Source organism: Castor canadensis, chromosome 14, assembly GCF_047511655.1.
Source record: "Castor canadensis chromosome 14, mCasCan1.hap1v2, whole genome shotgun sequence".
Lineage (NCBI taxonomy): Eukaryota > Metazoa > Chordata > Mammalia > Rodentia > Castoridae > Castor > Castor canadensis.
The window spans coordinates 35,995,542-36,014,015 of NC_133399.1; the positions used below are offsets into that span (position 1 = coordinate 35,995,542).

Genomic DNA, 18,474 nt, shown 5'->3' on the forward strand with positions numbered 1-18,474 from the left:
ATGAGCCAACATGTTAACTGAGCACCTACGTTATTGTCAGGCCTTGTGCCTGGCTGGAAGTTGATGATGTTCACGAGAGAACAGTTGCTGCAGTAATGAAAGTTGTCACATCCTTGGGGGCAAGCCAGAAAACAAACCAGTGAAAAAATGAATGAGCAAAGCCCCCCTAGAACAAAGCTCCTGGAAGTAGTATAAGGTTGACCTCCATTGGCTGTGAAGGACTGCCAGGATGGACTGTGTCAGGGTGGCTAGGAGGGCCTGTGGCAGAGATGACTTTGAGCCAAGCCTTGGCATGGCTGGGCTTGAGCAGTCCAGACAGAAGAGCAAGTGCCAAGTCCTCCAGGTGTAGGAGACTCTAGTGTTTCAGGAAAGGAGAGGCAGTAGTGAAGCCAAGCAAACTCATCCAGGGTAACAGACCACAAGGTGGCTGCTACATGGAGAGTGGACAGTCATGCAGCAGAAGCTCACGTAAAGCCCAGGGGAGCCTCCATTAGTCATTCCAGACTAGCAGAAGGACTGCAGAGAGTGTGACAGGAGAGGCAGTTCTACAGGGAATGGGAGAGGGCAGCTCCTGACACCTCTACAGGTTGAGCCTTCCAGGCTTGTGTCCAAGGAGGGTGGAGCTTCATAGTAATGCAGAGAAGCCCGGGCCTGGACAGTAAGCACTGAGAGGAGGAGGCTGGTGGGAGGCCTCAGAAAGGGAAGCAGCCCCTAAATGACCGTTTCTTCCCTAGCTGCCAGTATCTGGGAAGGCCAGCAGACATGTGAATCTGCATTTCCAAGCTCCTTCCTGATGCTTCTCCTGCTCACTAGAAGCAGAGGGCCAGTCAGGGCTGTTCCCTTTTGGAGAAGTAGATCAGCCTAGAGAAAGGCCTGAGGGCTGGAAGCAGCAGAAGTGCCAAGTTAGGCTGAACATGGCTCCTGCACAGGCTGCTGTGGGCTTGGGCAGTAGGGCCTGCCTGGAATTAGGGCAACCAGAATCCTGAAGATGGACATATGGTACAGAAGATGAGGTAGGGAGATGAGAGAAAGAAGGAAGAGAGAGAAAAGAAGGAGGGATAAAGACTAGATAAACCCTGGGTTTGAGGTCTGAGGATGTTCCAGAGGCTGGTGCTTCTCAGCTCTCACTTCCTTGAAATGTAGAATACAATTCTGGGCCCTGGTTTTAACACAGATGATCCAACTCCCCAGAGTGGCTGATTTGGTGTGTCTAGGTGGGGCCCCAGACCTGTATTTCTCCAAGTCCCCAGAAACTATCAGGGGTCAAGGAACAGCTTCAGAGGGATGCTGCCCAGGGAAAAACAAGGCTGCCTCTGCATGGAACACCACCTCTGCTGCTCTGTCAGGTATCTCCCTGATAAACTTGGGCCAGTACTCTTACATTTCCAAACATATTTCTCACTTTTCAGACAAGGGTTAAAAATGGAGAGATGATGCCTCGCCACTGTGTCTTACATTGCCAGACATAATGGTTTAATCCCTTGGTGCTTCTTGGAACTGGGAACCTCAGAGCAGCCTGGGGTATGGGGCTAGGGGAGGAGAGGTTTCCTCTGCATGGAGAGGGCAGGTGTCATGAGATCTTTCTTTAAAGGTCGATGGGGGCATCAGGGAAAACCTCCAAAAGAGAGAGACTGGGGCTAAGAGCAGGGAGAGGGAGGGAGTGAATTCATCAGGTAGTAAGTATGAAGCAGTAAAGGGCCCCAAAAGAAATAAGGTAGGCAAAGGATGAGAAGGGTATTTTCCAAAAGGAGAAATAAAGCCAGTAAAAATATGAAAACAATGATTAACTTCATTAGGAATGCAAATCAGCACCATGACTGAATGTCATTTGTCATGTTATCAGGCTGGCAAAGAGAAATTCTGCCAGCCCCAGGGGATGGACAGAGGGCTGGGTGGAAGGGAGGGTGAGTTGGCAGCAGGGACCAAAAGTTCTTATGAAGAATGCTCTCCCATCTGCTACTTCACTTCTAAGAAGACTCTGTATGGAAATAATCAGGGAGCAAAGACTTATGCCAAGATACTCATCTCAATTGGGCTTATAAATATGAAAAAAACCAAACAACCAAATACTACACAACCACTGTGATGATGGGATAGTATGACGTTCCATCACAAAGGAATATATTCAAATACAGGAAGAAAAGTTTATTGTATAGCTTGCGGGGTGCCTGCCCATTCTTTTGTGAAGTACATGATTGTTTACAAACAGTACATAACAAAAAAATGTCAGGAAGGACATATACCTTCAAGGAAACTGGTGGGATTATGGGTAATTTAAGCTTTTTTTTCTTGCTTATCTCACGTTTAAATTTTTTTTGTAAGTAACAAAGATGACTCGTATCAAGGAAAAAAAGTGATCAGACTGGCAGTGTGTAGAAGGGACAGTGTTCAGAGAATCCTGACAGTCCAAGAGCAGGGTATGTCCGGGAAATGACAAGCAGTTTAGTTCAGCCCAAGGGTGGTCACAGGGTACAGCAAGTAGGAATGAAGGGCCAGGCATCCAGGAGTCTTAGGAGCTACAGGCAGGGGTGTGGGCTCTATCCTGACCAGAGGTGCATGGCAAAAAGAAGCTGAGCAAATGGTCTGAAAGCTGGAAATCCAGTGTCTGCCTAAGGGTTGTCCATGAGGATAGAGGGCTAACTCTTGGCACCTACAGGGTCAAACTGGACCACTGCAGGCTCATACAAGACCAGACACCAGGGCAAAGAGCAGAGCCAGGCTGTATAGGAAGGCACTGAGCAGCATAACTGGAGTCTGCAGTGACAGTGTTTGTGTGTTTGTGGCTGAAAGAACTAACAACAAAAGCTGTGACCCCAACAAGGGGAACCTGTGTCTTACTTGCCAGCAAAATATTCTGAATTTTCAGGCCTACACACCGGACATTCCCTTCACCCCAGCTACCACATGTTCTTCCTATTGTCACTCATGCAGTGGTTGGCCCACAACAGACATTTGCTAAATGAATGAACGTCCCCAGGCTCTAGCACTATTCATTCTCTTGCTCATACATTCATTCAGTCAACAAATACTGAGGCTGTATCTAGGCTACACAGAATATTAAGGCTCCTACCTCCAAAAACTATACTGATGTACTGGATGAAAAAGTTCCAACCTCAGTGCAGTGTGGAAACCCCATGGTGCAGGGCATCCTGGTTGCTGTGAGAACCCACAAGTGGAGCATGAGACTGGCTGGGTGGGCTACAGAAGGCCTCTCCAAGCAAACACAGCCCAAGACCTGAAGGGTTTTAAAGGAGGGGAGAGACAGGGTCACATGTGGGCAGACGAAGAGGTCCCTTTACAGCAGTGAGAAGAATGTATGACAAAGGGATAAGGCAGGGGGTCAGTAGGAGGCCATAGCAATAGTCAGGCAAAGGCAAAGGCATTCCTGGGCTTGGATGATGTTTGGGGAGATGCAGGGAAAGGATGAACTGAAGAAACATCCAGAAGATAAGTACCAGAACCTAGGTCAGAAGCCATCCTTTGATTTCTGACTGGAGCCAGTACAGACAGTGGTGCCATCCACTAAGATGAAGGACACTGGAGAGCCAGCTTGCAGTATAAGATCAGTTTAGCATAAGCTGACTCTGTGGTACTGAAAGGCCTGAGGCTCAGGAGAGCTTTCTGGTATAGAGAAACTCAGGACAGTTTCTGGTGGCAAACTGAAGGGACACTGAAGCAGTGAGGGCAGATCCTCTTAACCAAGTACTGGTTCTGAAAAAAGGACTGCAGAATAACCTTTAAGGACCACAGATATTCAAGGCTGGGAAAAGGAACAGCTGCAACAGACAGAGTGTGGCTTTGAGGATAGGATGACAGGGAAAGAGGATGCTTTTAGAAGTAGAGATAGGAGAGTCTGTGTGCAGAAGGACAACAAAGAGTGGTGGTTCTCACCCAGGGCCAATTCTGCCTCCCACAAGACACATAGCAATGTCTGGATACATGTTTTGGTTTTCACAACTGGTTTCTAGTTGGTGGAAGACAGGGATACTGCTCAACAACCTCTAATGTATAGCCTAGCTCCAGACAGTATTATCCAGTCTTGAATGTCAACAATGCTGATGGAGGGAAACCCTGAGCTTCTAGAAGTCAAGGAGCCTAGAAAAGTTGACTCTTCAACACTGATGGAGGAATCCAGGAAAAGGGGCACTTAGATAGCTTGAGTGTCCTGGATAGCCAAAAAGGGAAGGGATTTAGGGTACAGGTAGAAACGTCTGTTAGTTCCACTGTGAAACAGGAGGTGGTTATCAGCTATTAGCTGAGAGTGAGGGGCAGAGGCCAGAGGAGGGAAAACACACTGAAATGGTGGTCGTGAAGAAGGGGTCACCCGTGGTCCCAGCTGAGTAGGCCAGGACTGGCCTTGGCAATGTGCCTATCTGACTGGACATAAGAGACTCCCTTGCTGGGGTGGGCAGTGCAATCTCTAGCCAGAAGAAAGCAGGGTTAGGCCAGGGTTTGGGCAGAGTGGTCAGGACATTGTCAGGACAGACTGACAATGCCATGGCCCCAGCATCAGCAAGCAAAGAAGTTTTCACACACTGATGATAGGAGGAGAATACTGAGGGCACAGTGAATATTTCAGAAAGCTCCATTTATTGAATCTGAAAGACAGGAAGTGAGAGGCCAAGCTGAGCTACAAGCCCAGGTACCTCCTCCACAAGCCCCAGCATGCTACTGGGGCTTGAGAAAGAAGACCAACTTTACCTCTGAACTGAACTTATTTCCCAATCATACTTTTGCTGCCTCCACTGGCTTCTAAGACCAGTTCTCCCAGGACTGACCTCCCCACCTAAGTGTTCCCACTAGCATAGCTCACATTCCTCTGAAAACCACAACAAGCCAACAGAGAAAGAAGTCAGGTAATGAGAATCAGACTCCAACACATGGATGAAGATTCCCTCCCACCAGAACGTAAGCAAAGAAGCAAAGACTTGTTAGAGGCACTGGAGAATTTCAAAATCCCTCTAGACAGAATCCACTTTTTCAGGGTGGTGTTCTGGAACATTCTAACACTGTTCAGGTTTTATAATTCCAAAGTTCCTCTTTAGGAGGTACTTATTAAATCACAGACTTGAGGGCTTTGGGGTTCAATTCCCTCATCTGAGGAATTAATTCTCTAGATGGCCATCAGAGAAACTGTAGGGGGGAGTCATTAAGGGGTCAAGCACCTTTAGGTTACTGGTAAAATGTTGACGATTGATGAACCAGGACAATGGGTACATTGGGCTCAATATATTACTCTTTGTTCATGAAGACTTGAAATTTTCCATGATAAAAAATGTATTTAACTTTTAAATTAGATTCTAAGATAAGGAATCAAGGTACCTACAAACCAGGCAGCAGCCAGAATGCCCTGAGAGTACTACTTGTTCCTCAGCCCGCCAAAGTGGAGCAGAGAGGAAGGAGGTGGACGGAGGTGGAAGGAGGAGGGGGAAAAGGAAGAGGTGCAGAAAGAAGATGAACGTTTCTCAGAACAACATTGCTCCTGGGGAGAAAAGGAAAGAAGCAGAGCTTTGTAGCACCTGATTTCTCTTATGCTCCAAAGTCCCTGAAGTCACACTGTTAGAATGGAGGCCATCCCATAAGCAGGGCCTTAATAAGAACTGGGCCTTCCACAAGCATCTGCAAGGTAGTCAGGATACCACCATCAGGGCATAGGTACCACCATCCTGCTTCATGGATGGTTACAGGGAGTCCCAGGTGTCTTTGCAAGGAATTTGAACAGTGGAACAAGCTCAGTGTGGTACGGAAGTTCAAGTTGATGGAGCAATAATAGTTGGAGTGGCCTAAACTTAAGGAAGGGCTGCCCACGGGCTGGTCCATGACTGGGAGTCTGAACAAACAGGGACAGATCTGCCAGTGCCTGCCCCAGGCCGGGGCACTCACCAGGGATTCTTCCACATATGGGATTTGATCAACCTATGCAAGTGGGGTCAAGCTAATAATGTTCCTTGGCCCTTCCAGTTCTCAGAGGAGTCCCTGTTTCCAATGGCTCTTCATTATCCTCTCCCATGTTTTATATTTTGTATATGCACTCCGTCTTAATAATTTTTCAGGCTGGCTGAGTAGCTCAAGTGGCAGAGCGCTTGCCTAGCAAGCATGAGGATCTGAATTCAAACCCCATTGCCACCAAAAAAAAAAAAAAAGATTCTTTTCCCCTTTAGGGAACCTATGTACAATTTTACACTAAGACACTGGAAAAACAAGAGTTCAACACACAAACACAAAATGAAACTTCAAAGCCACAGCTTCCAGCCTATTCTTGCTTTTCTTTTTTTGCTATTGCCTTTTTTTGTTTTTTTGAGATAGGATCTCACTATATAGCCCAGACTGGCCTGGAACTCACAATCCTCCTGCTAAGATTTGGTGTACAACACTAAGCCTGGCTCAGGCTGTAGTTATTCTACACTAAGGAACATGACAGTCACAGTCAGGGATGACAGTACTTAACAGGACGGCCGCACACACCCCTTCACAGAAACTTCTTTACCTGCTACTTTATCGCGAATAAGTTTTGCAGATTCAACTTCACCAATGCTGCTGAACAGACTTCGTAGCTCCTCCTGGGTCATGTTCTGAGGGAGGTAGTTGACAATTAGATTCGTTCTCCCAATGTCATCCCTGCAGTCTTCGGCCATGTGGTCTTCATAACCATTAGACATTGTATTTTTAAAAAATCTGCAAAGAAAAACAAGATGGAGTAAATTCCAAATGTTCATACTATGGTATGTGAGGGCAGGGATAATGTCTATGCTTATACTTAAAGAGATTTTCTTTTTACCACTCTAAGTTCAACTATGGTGATTAAAAAAAAAAGTCTGCTTATGGATGCTATTATTCATAATTGCCAAAACCTGGAAGCAACCAAATGTCCTTCAGTGGATGAATGGATAAACTCCATTCCTATGGTACACCCATAAAATGGAGTTATTACTCAGTGCTTAAAAAGAAATGAGTTACTAAACCACAAAAAGACAAACAGGAAATTTATTTTTAATTTTTTAACTTTAAAAAATATTTTTGGGCTGGGCACAGTGGCTCAAATCTATAATTCTAACTACTTGAGAGGTAGAGATTGGGAGGATTGCAGCTCAAGGCCAGCTGGGAAGTAAGTCCAGGAGATCCCCATCTGAACCAACAGCTGGGCACAGGGGTGTGTGCCTGCCATTCCCAGCTACACAGGAGAAGCATAAGTAAGAGGATGTCAGTTCAGACCAGTTCGGGAATAATGAGAGACCTATCTGAAAAAAATAACCAAGGCAAAAAGGGCTTGGAGGCATGGCTCAAGTGGTAGCACGCCTGCCTAGTGAGCATAAGACCCTGAGTTCAACCTCCAGTGTCAAAAAAAAAAAAAAAAAAAACAATCAATCTGTGGGTTTGGGGGTGGGGAGTCCAATCTAGGGCCTTGCCCGTGTTAGGCAAGCACTCTACCACTGACCTACATCCCCTGCTCAGCAAGGAGGAACTTTAAGTGCATATTGTTAAGTGAAAGAAAACAACCTGGAAAAGGCCACAGGTTATACGATTTCAACCATATAACATTCTGGAAAAGAGACAGTTTAAAAAAAAAAAAAAAGGTCAATGGTTTCCAGGGATGGGAGTGAGGAAGGATTAACAGGCAGATTACTAGAGATTTTTAGGATAGCAAAGTGTTCTACAGGCTACTGTAATGGCAGATGCAGACATATGTCAAAGCCCAAGGAATATACAACACAAAGAGTGAATTACAGGCTTCAGTTAATATTTTGATATTGTTTCATTAACTATAACAAATGTACCACTAACGCAAGATGTGAAAAACAGGGGAAATGGCTGTTGGGGGAAGAATGTATGGGACCTCATTGTAGTTACATCACAATTTTTCTGTAAACCTAAAAATACTTTAAAAAATAAAAGCCTATTAACATAAAACAGAGCAATTCCCAATTCAACCATGTCCACTAAGATGGCTTTAAAGAGGGCTGGGAATGTTGCTCAGTGGGAAAGCACTTGCTTAGCATGTGCAAGGCCCTGCACCTTAAAAAAAAAAAAAAGGCTTTAAAGAAACCTACACATGATCCCAGCACCATAGCTCAAGCGCCTGTAAGAAAATTCATGCTGTTTTGAAAGTTTGCCAAGGATTCCTAACCACTTTATTCCCATGTCCACGGATGACCACAGCTGGATCCTGAGGAGCCCATGACTTCCACCACAGCAGCCCAAGCTGTGGTTGAGAAAGCACTGTACCCTTTATCCCCAAAGAAAGAGGGATGGAGCTAGAAAGAGGTTAACATTTTTCTCCCAGTCAGATAGGCTTGGCCTTCAGGGCTTGCAGGCTTGGAAACCCTCACAGCTTGCTGTAGTCTTTACTTTCAGTGACAAAACATCAAAGCCCAGGATGGCTTTGGAAAGTGTCTGGGTTAATGCAGCTGAGAAGCAAGTTCTGAAAGCGCAGCCCACAATGGGTTTGTGCATAGATGTTGCCATGTTGTGACCTAGCCAAAGAAGTCCTGCATCCCTGCCTGTAGCCTGTAAGTACTCATCATGCAGTGGGTGCTGACCAGCCTAGAGGTCTCAGCGGGCAATCCCCCATTCCTCCTGATCCCTGGTGTGCATGTGCAGCTCTGCATTATGTCTGAAAAACCCAATGCCATCTTTAAACAGCTTTTCAGGACTGGGAATGTAGCTCAGTGGTAGAGCACTTGCCTGGAATACATAAGGCCCTGGGCTCCATCCCTAGTTCCCCTTTTTAAAAAAAAGGCAAGCTTTGCCAGTCATTACATAAAACTTTGAACACACCTCTTGCACAGACTTTCCTCCTGCCCCTTGAATCAATGCTGAGAAGAATTAGGCCTGTTTTCTTTATTCCTGGTGGAAATGTTCAGGTCTTCCCAATCCTCCTACTCTCAGATAAAAGGGCAAAATTAATACAATTTCCCAGCATTTCTGTTACCTATTTGAAGGTTTCTATGCTTCCTGCGCTCTATAAAGTAGGTAAGGATTGAAGAAGAAAAGCCTGAAAAGTCAAACTTCATAAAACTCAAAACTGTATGGAAAAAAGCACTGGAAACAAAGACTAGCAGTAAGACTGGGAGAAAATAATACTTGCTATGCATTATTTAGATCAGTGGGTTCTTGGGGCAACTCCCCTCTCCCCCTGGACAGTGTGCAACGTCTGCAGACATTTTGGGTTAGATCCCAGTATCTAGTGGTTAGAAATCAAGATGGTGTTAATGAAATATTCTTCAAGGCACAGGGCAATGCCTACAACCAAGAAATTATCCAGCCTAAAATGTCAGCACAGATGAGTATCTACAGACCAACAAGAAAGAAACCTAACGTATTACCAAAAGAAAAGTGGGCAAAGCAGCCAACTACAATTTAAAGATGTTAGCAATTCAAATCAGTAATAAAGCCATTAGGAGCTCAAAAACGAAGAAAATGCAAAATAAAATGAGATGCTACTTTCTTCCAGGAAGATGAAAGAAAATCTGATTAAATCCAGTGCAAGTAAGAATAAGAGGGGGAGAAAGTCTCATAGACTGACATGAGCACAAGACAGTACCACCTTTTTGGAGAGTAAGTTGGCAGCTCCTACCAAAATTTTCAATGTGAACCACTACCCTGTGACTCAGAACCGAAGGAATCTGTTCTACAGAAATAATCACACATGTGCAGGTTAACATCCAAGAGGAACATACATATAAAAGTACAAAACCTAACATAATCTAAATGTACATTAATGGGGGATGGATAAATAAATATCAATTTTCAGTAGAAAACATTAAAATTTAATCATGAAAAACTCCAGTGAATCTGTTAAACTGTCCATGAGACTTAAAATAGAATATTAGATCAAAACAAACAATGAACAAAAATACTTGCTGAAGCCTAATCCAAACCATACAAGTTTTCATGCTGAAAATTAATATGCATGCTTACGTTTGTTCAAGATGTGATTCAAATATTTCTCTTTCTCCTTCCTTTTCTTGGGGGGAGGGGTAGGTACTGGGTACTGATCCAGGGGACTTATGCATAGTAGGCGAGTACTCTTCTTTTTCCTCATTCTGCCTTCAGGATGATAAATCAGACAATGATTATCCCTCTCTTGTTATACTTTATGCCTGGTAAAAAGTGGGCCTTCTAATTTTTTTGGTGGGGGGGGGTGAGACTGGGGTTTGAACTCAGGGCTTCCTACTTGCAAAGCAGGTACTCTACCTCTTAAGCCACACCTCCAGTCCAAAAGTGGATCTTCTAAAACAGAGATCTGTCACCATGGCCTGAAGAATAAATGTGCCCCATTACCTGTTTTGTTTGTTTTTTGGTGGTACTATTGTATCTCTAGCCCTTTCTGTTTCATTTTTTTAAAATAGGGTCTCATGCTTTTGCCCCAGCTGGCCTTGGACCTCAATCCTACTGCCACTACTTCCCAACCAGTTGGGATTATAGGTGTGCATCACCACACCTGGTCCATTATTTATTTTTATAAATAAAGTTTTACTGGCACATAATCACTCTCTTTTATTTATGTACTCTCTATGGCTTATTTTTTCATTACAATGACAGCACTGTGTAGTAACAACCTAGTAACAACCGTATGGCCCACAGAGCCAAAAACATTCACCATCTGGCTCTTCACAGAAAAAGTATGCCGACCTCTAAAATACAAAAATATAAATTTCTACAAGAAAAGCTTTGTGACACTGGGCTAGACACAGATTTCTTAGATACAACACCAAAAGCTCACTCCAGATAACTGGATATCATCAAAATGTAAAACTGCTCAGCAAAAGACACTGATAGAATTAAAATCCACAGACTGGAGAAAATATTTGCAAAATAGGGCTTATATTCAGAACATGTTTTTTAAAACTCTTGAACCAGTTAGAAAACAACCCAATTTCAAAAATGGCAAAAGATTTGGATACTACATCAAAGACATATAGATGGCAAATAAGAATGTGGAGAGATGCTCAATATCATAAGTAAATAGGGAAAATGCAAATTAAAGCCACATAGAGGTACTTGATACCCACTTATCAGAATGGCTAAAACAAAACAGAAGCAAACAAACAACAAGACAATGTATGGGCTGGGGAGGAAGGGAAGAAACCACACCTTTCATGCACTGCTGGTAGGAATGTAAAATGCTATAGCACTCTGGAAAACAAATTGACAATTTCTTAGTTAAACACATTAGTATACTAGTAGCCTAAAATTCTACTTCTCATATTGATGTAAGGAACATGAAACCTATGTTCATACAAACCTATACACAAATGCTTAATGGCAGATTTACTCATAAATACCAAAAAAAAAAAAAAACACCCAAGTAAACTGTTCATGGATACAGTATGGTGCACTATACAATACATACAACTTAGCAATGAAAAGCCACTACCAATTCATAATACTTTGATGAATTTCTAACACAACTTGCTAAATGTGAAAAAAACAAAGAGACTCAAAAGGCTACCTACTATGTGATTCCATTCCTAGGGCATTCCAGAAAGGGTCAAACTACAGTTGGTCCCCAACCAATAATGGTTCAACTTACAACCTTTCAGTAGTGCAAAAGTGGTATGTATTCTGTAGAAACTGTACTTCAAATTTTGGCTTTGGATCTTTTTCTGGGCTAGTGATGTGGTATGATGCTCTCCTGTGATACTGAACACTAGCAACTCCCAGATAGCCCTCCCATCACAAGGTGAACCAGAGACTCCACAATGTACTATGGACCTGGGCTATGCAGCTCTGTAGGTTAGCTGTATTCAGTGCATTTTTGACTTAAGATATTAATTACAACAGGTTTATCAGCAGTTCCACTGTAAGTAGAGGAGTATCCATATAGGGACAGATTTATGGTTGCTAGGGATAGGGAGTGAAGGGTAGAGTCAACTACCCAAGGGCAGGAAGAGGGAAGACTTTTGTTTTTGGATAATGGATAATGAAACTTCTTGGTAGTGACAAATCTGTGCATTTATCGAAAGTCACATCTATACCAAAGAATGAATTTTTCCATAATGCAAATTAAAAAATAGAATTAAGATTTAAAAAGGGAACTCTGTTCCACTCCTCCTGACATTCAATCAAAGCTGAGCACCCTCCTGCAGGCCAACTCTTTGGTCAACTGGCAACAATGGAGTCAGTCTTAAGGAGCTTCAGAGCCACTTCAACCTGCACTTGACCCTTTCCAAACATGCATCGGCCAGATTGGGCCCAACCAGCCTCTTTGTCCACAAGCTCTAACCACAACTAGGCCCTATCACCACCCAGTTATGACTTCCAGGTCATCTCCACCTCCTGCTCCCTCTAAGTCAACTCCCTCCATCCTCTCATTTTCCCAGTCAGTGGTGTCATTACCTATTGAGGCTCAGAGGCACAACTTTGCTCGTGATGGCATCATGCCTCCAGCAAACGGTAGGACTTGGCCTTGAGCTGTCCCTACAGAGTCATTTTCCAAGCATGAGTCACAAGGCTTTTGCAATGGGGCCTCCATTGGGTTCTCCAGCCTCAGCATTCCCTGCCCCAACTTCTTCCCAACATGCCACAGACTTTCATATTTCAGGATCTCTGTTTGCAAGGTACATCCTCCTCTTTCACCTCCAACCCATCTTTATGTCACCTTCCCCCAGGACAATAGGTTGTGCTAGTTCTCAGTTCCTCTACACCATCACCTTTATGATTGTTCTAATCACTCCAACTTGTAATTATGTGCAATTCACCAACATCAAGGGTAAGAGCCTTGAGGGCCAAGGCTACACCACTGTCATCTAAGGGTTCCCAGGCAAATGCAGGGTGTGTTACACAGTAGGAGAGGGAGTCGCTGGCTCTCAGACTCCCCCTGGAGTCATGTATATGTGAACTATTTCTTTTCTGTTAAAAAAGGGCAGTCAGAAATTGCCTTGACACGCATTCTATTAACACATTCAGTATATTACATACTTAGGATCATCAATAAGCGCTGTCCCAAAAAATCAAGAGTTAACTGCAGGGAGCAAAAAGGGAAACTTAGTTTGACGGAATGATTCCTACTGATTTGGAAACATTTCAAGTAATTGGAGGTATCAGGAAGAAGTCTTATTTGGATGATCTTGGAGTTTTTACTTCCATCACAAGATTTCAAACAATCCTGGTTATGCCTGAGTGATGCCAGTGGTAGGGTTCACAAGTGTGGCACACCCACCACACACACAGAGGATAGATGTGTGTCTTTATGTATGACATAAAAACATAGACAGGTGGTACACCAGTGAGACTGATTTCCATTAGGCACATGTGAGAATCTGACTTCATAATAATGGAGCAGGCTTTCTAAATGACTTGCACCATTTAGAAATGGTTTGAACTAGAACAGTCAAATTCATCTTCAGGCTCAACCCTGACACCTCACACATCATCCGACAGGGCCTGGGCTCAATTTTTCTAAGGTCCTTTCCAGATGTAATACTCTGAGCTTTCAAGGTAAAAGTGTCAGGTCACCCAGGAAATGTTCTGGTGCTAGAAAAAACTGAAGGTACCACCTGACTCAATTGTCACTGTCACTTGGGCAAAGGCTCAGGTAGATGTAATGCACATAGCTCTTACTGGCTTCTGTCCACGGCCCACAGAAGGGAAGGCCACCTGACTGGAGTTGCTTAGCTAAGTCATAGCAATTCTGCATTTGCCAGGCTAAGCCAGGGGGAGAAGCAGGTCAGGTATAACCAGCATGTGGCCCAGTCTAAGTGCTCTACAGATTCAGGAGGACCTAATGAGCTTCAAACCCTGCTAAGAGTAGCTCTTTCTAGCTGATAAAACTCTCACACAGAAGAACAAACCAAAATGGCAGAGCAAGAAAAACCCACAGGCTCCAGAGTCTGACAGGCCTGAGCACTTCCCTTCCCTGAGTCTCAGTTGCCTCCCATGGGATGGGATGTAACCACCTGCTACATAACATCTGGTACTTGGTAAGTGTGCATCCCCTACCCTTATGTCATTAAAAGCAAGGTGAATATGTGTGCATATGTGTGTCCTGAGTTCTCTGTTTCCAGATGCAAACATCCTCTCCTCTTCTCTTCCTGTCCTTGCCCCTCTTCAAATCTCCTCCTCCTCCATCCTTCCTGTGGTGGCATCTCTATACCTGTCCTCCAAGTCACCTCTCTTCATTCCTTGTACTTAATCCAAGTCCTGCCGGTTTGACATCTGAGATACATCACTAACTCTACCCATCTCTGCCATCATTTGATCCCTGTCTGTCATCTGATCTATTTGATCCCTGTCACCTCTTACCTAGACTAACTCCTAAAGGTGTTTCTAAACCCTTTCCCTCCAAATGACTCCTCTTCCTCCATCCCCCAGCTTTTATTCATGATGACATCAGCTTTGCCATTGAGTTGCTCTGCACTGTTCCCTCTTCTGTGAATCCTTTCTCTGGCATAAAGGTCTCTTTGATGGATAGCTGGATCCAAGCACTTCTGAGCTCTCTGCTAACCCTTTCTTCCCCTGGCAAACAGAGGGTCAACCAGGTCCCAGGCATAGGGCAAGGCATGGGACACACAAAACACAAGAGACCCTGAGAGTAGGGGTCAGCTAAGAACTGTAACAGCTCTCTACTGGTTGGTCTTGTCTCTCCCTGACCAAGCAATCTTCTGGGATCATCTTTATCAGGTTTAGGAATCTTCTACCACCTGACTCTAGCACTTTTCTAGATTTATCTCCAAGTTTACCTTCCTGACCCTCTGCCTGGCCAAACAGGTCCACTCAAGCTACACAGCCTCTTGGCCATCTGCTGTCCCTGGACAGCCCTCCTGGCATCTCTTTAATCACAATCGATTGAACAAAAACAAATCCTCAACACCAAATAATCATTTCTTTCAACACACTGCTGGGTCTGGTCCCTTCATTTTTGTTATTAAATCTCACACATGGAGGTCCGTTCTCCTCAATCCAGCAGGCAGTTTCTTCCTCTTCCCCATGACAAGAGCAGGCAGTTACATTTTACATTTTCAAGCTACTGAGGTGTGAACACTGGCTCTGCCAGTTCACACAGGGTTTCTGGTGGGGTAGAGATGGACTACTGAGCACACAAGTGAATCCCTACACACCCGTGGATATGGGCGGTCTTTCTGTCACCTTTCCAGTTCCCACACTCTGCTCCAGTGATGTGCTTTCTTATCTCCATCCACACTGAACTGTTCCTTCTCTTGCCTTCTCAGTTTCTTTTAGTGCCAGTCAATTTCCAGTCACTCAAGCACTGGCAAATATCAGCCATTAGTTTTCTTTCTTGCTCAATTCCCATATCCAAATACCCTCAAGTCCTGTGACTTTGACCCCTACCTACTTCTCAACCCTCCCTTCTCTGTTCCAACCACCACAGCCCTGGGTCATATTTGCAACTTTTCTGACTTGAAAGACAGCAACTTTCTCCTAGCTGATTTTCTGGCCTTTGGCTCTATCACCCTCCAGCTCCTCCTATGCAAACCTGATTACTTCTTTGTGGACTAACACTGCTGAGGAGCTGATCCTGAAAACACCTAAGCTCTCTGCCCAGCAAACCTACAAGTACCGTCACTACTCACTTCATTCTTCTTGCCCCGGAAGTATCACAACCCACGTGGCTTCCTGAACAAACTGAGTTGGTCCCACCTCCGTATCTTGGACACTGTGGTTTCTCCATCTTGCAGAGCCCTTCCCACTGGTCTTTGCCTGGGTACCTCCTCCAACCCCTCTTGCCTCACTCTTCCCAGAAGCATTCTGGGATCTCCTGGGCCCACCTAGGCTTTGGTACATCAGCGAGTGCTACAATCACCAGAGTGGCTGAAATGACCTAAACACATCGCATGCACCACTGCACCACTAGCCTCCCCAGAGCCTAGCACAAGGCCTAGGACACAGCTTAAAGCAGGAAGAGTCCTTCAAACAGGAGAGCAAGGCTCACTTCCCTCCTATAGGCTGGTTTCCTTTGGTTTTCCCTTGACCCACAGCCAGCCACTCTGCTGCACTACTGCCATCTAGGGGTAAAAGACCATCACTCTCACCATTCAGCATTTAACTAGATTCAACAAACTGAATGAGATGGGAACACAAATGAGGGAACAGTTGATTCTGGAGGGGGTGGAGGAAGGGTGTCAGTTGGAAGCGGCTTCAAGTGGTGAGTGAGCTAAGCTGGACCATGCAGCAAGAGAAAGAGATCTCCGGGGGAAGAGAACAGCCTTACAGGCAGAGAAAACAACACGGAGGAAGGCTCAGCATTGGGGTCTATGCGCAAAAGAAGTCGGAAAGGAAGAGAGGGGTGGAGTGTGAAGTTAATTGGCATCCCAAGCTAAGGGCTTCAGACTTCATCTAGGAGGCCACTCAAACAGGCCGGAAGAAAAAAATTGCTTTTATCCACCCAAAGACTTTTAATCAGGAAGGACACATTCAAATCTACATCTACAAAAGGCAACTCTCGATGGAGTGTGGAAAGGGGACAGAAATGAGAAGTAAGAGAAGTGACAGAGCAAGTATCAGAAAGACAGCATTTTCATAATTCTCTCCTTTTCTACTTGCTGCCCCATTTTCCTACAACTCAACACATGCAGACTGAAATTCTGTTCCCTCAAGCCAGTGCTTCTAGAGAAACATTATTTCTCACCACATCTGGGATGTTAATGTAACTCAGCCTCTTCATGGACTTCAAAGTTGCAGCATTTTAAAACACATCCCAGCAGAGTTTTGTACACAGACGTTCAATGGCAACAGAATGGGACTCCCTGAAACACTGCCTCTAGGGGTGCCCTGGGCCTCTGAAATTGTAAGACAGTAAAGTTCAGTGGTTTCGAGTAAGGGCTTTGAGTCAGAAGGCCTGAGTTCAAACCCATCTCAGCCACTTTAGTGCATGACATTCGCCACAACAAGCCACTCAACAACGCCTTGGCTTCTTCATCTGTAAAATGGAAATCATGACAGTACCTACTTCAAGGACTGGAGACAAATGTCTGTGAAGTGTCAAGCACTTGGGAAATGCCTACCATGTTCAGCCATGCACAATGCTAGGGGTTCCCTACACCCTTAAATCTGTACAATACTTTCACCCTTCCCATTTTACAGATAAGACTAAGTAAGGTTCAACAGAGCTGAGTTTGTTCGAAATAATTGGGAGCATCTCCCTGGACATCAGAAGAACTTTTTTGTAGAAGATCATTTAGGTCAGTAGCAGTTTTCACCCGTGGGATGGAGGGAGGGGTATAAGAGCAGAAAGACCCCCCCCCATACTCCCTCAGGACATCTGGCAATGTCTGGAAATATTTTTGATCCTCACAACTGGGGCGGGGAAAGAGATGTTGGTAATATCTAGTGGATAGAATCCAGGGATGCTCTTCAACTTCCTACAACGCACAGGGCAGCCCTCCACAAGCAAGAATTACCTGACCCCAGTTGTAGGAGTGCCCAGGTTGAGAAACCCTTGTCTAGCCAGATAGTCTTCCCCATTTTACCCGTTCTGGATTAATCCCACATAAACACTTAACATAATGGGGTCTCTGTCGCTCCAGGGACGCCTCGTGCAAAAGTTCTTCTCCACCTGCCCTACACACAGTAGGTATCAGAATCCATTTTAATAAACCTATCAGCACTAGATACCGGAAAAGGAAGACCGTCCGTCCCCCATTGTTCAACTGCGTGTACTTTTGTATTTTCAACACACACATTTTACAAATTCAAATATTACACTCCCTACTAACAGCTTTGATAGAGACGGCGATAATATATACATATTTTTTTCCTTTTCTAGGACTCCCTTACGTACCAAAGGGCTTGCACACTTTTAAAAGGACCTCGGACCGGCCGCGGCGCTCTGACAACGACCACAAAAGAATCTAGGATTTCCCGAGAGCGAGCCCCTGGGCTGTGACCTCTGCGCGCTCAAGACGCTCACCCCATTCCCCGCCTCTGGTTCTACCCTCCCGCCCCCGGATCCAGGGCCTCTAAGACTACCGGGGCCCCGGCAGCGGAGCCCGGCCCCAGCCGCGTGCCCACGCCGTGTCCCCCTCGCCCGCCCCTCGCGGCGCCTAAGGAATCTGGCCCTGGGTCTGACGCCGGCCCCCTCAGTGGCCGGCTCCCGCCCGCCCGCCGCCGCGGCCCGCGCGCGTCCCCTCCCGGCCTGGCGCGGCCTGGGCCTCAGCCGGTGCAGGCCCGCGGGCACCCGCGGCCCGGCTAGATGAGCTCAGGCTTGCCGCGGCCTACTCCGTTGGATGCCGCCGAAGGCTCCCTGCCTCACCTGGACGCAGGCGGGAGGGCCCGGGACTGCTCCGGGGCGGGCGGGCGGCGGCGGCTCGGCGATAACGGCTCCGTTCGGCCTCGGTAGCGGTGGCGGTGGCGACGGCGACGGCGGCGGCGGCTCCTCCTCAGCCCGCACGACCCGCTCCGGCCCGCGGCCCGGACACGCCCCCCCGGCGCGCGCGCCCATTGGTCAGCGTCCACTACGGCGAGCTGCTCATTGGTCGATGAGGCTGTCGCGGCACCCTGGAGTGCGCGGCGGAG

General features: G+C 45.8%; 1 protein-coding gene across 2 annotated transcripts in view; it reads right to left on the minus strand.

Moving 5' to 3' along the window:
* The window catches only part of Elavl1 (ELAV like RNA binding protein 1), a 38,489-nt gene extending 20,121 nt beyond the window's left edge, over positions 1–18,368 (minus strand). The window contains exons 1-3 of one of the 2 annotated variants that reach the window (XM_074054251.1): positions 18,212–18,357; positions 8,776–8,876; positions 6,488–6,675 (exon numbers count right to left, since the gene is read on the minus strand). In XM_074054251.1, the coding sequence (XP_073910352.1) occupies positions 6,488–6,659 (172 nt within the window). In that variant the 5' untranslated portion in view covers positions 6,660–6,675; positions 8,776–8,876; positions 18,212–18,357. Of the gene's footprint in view, positions 1–6,487; positions 6,676–8,775; positions 8,877–18,211 lie in introns of both variants that reach the window. The other variant, XM_020182652.2, reaches the window with a different exon arrangement.
* Positions 18,369–18,474: the final 106 nt, after the last annotated feature.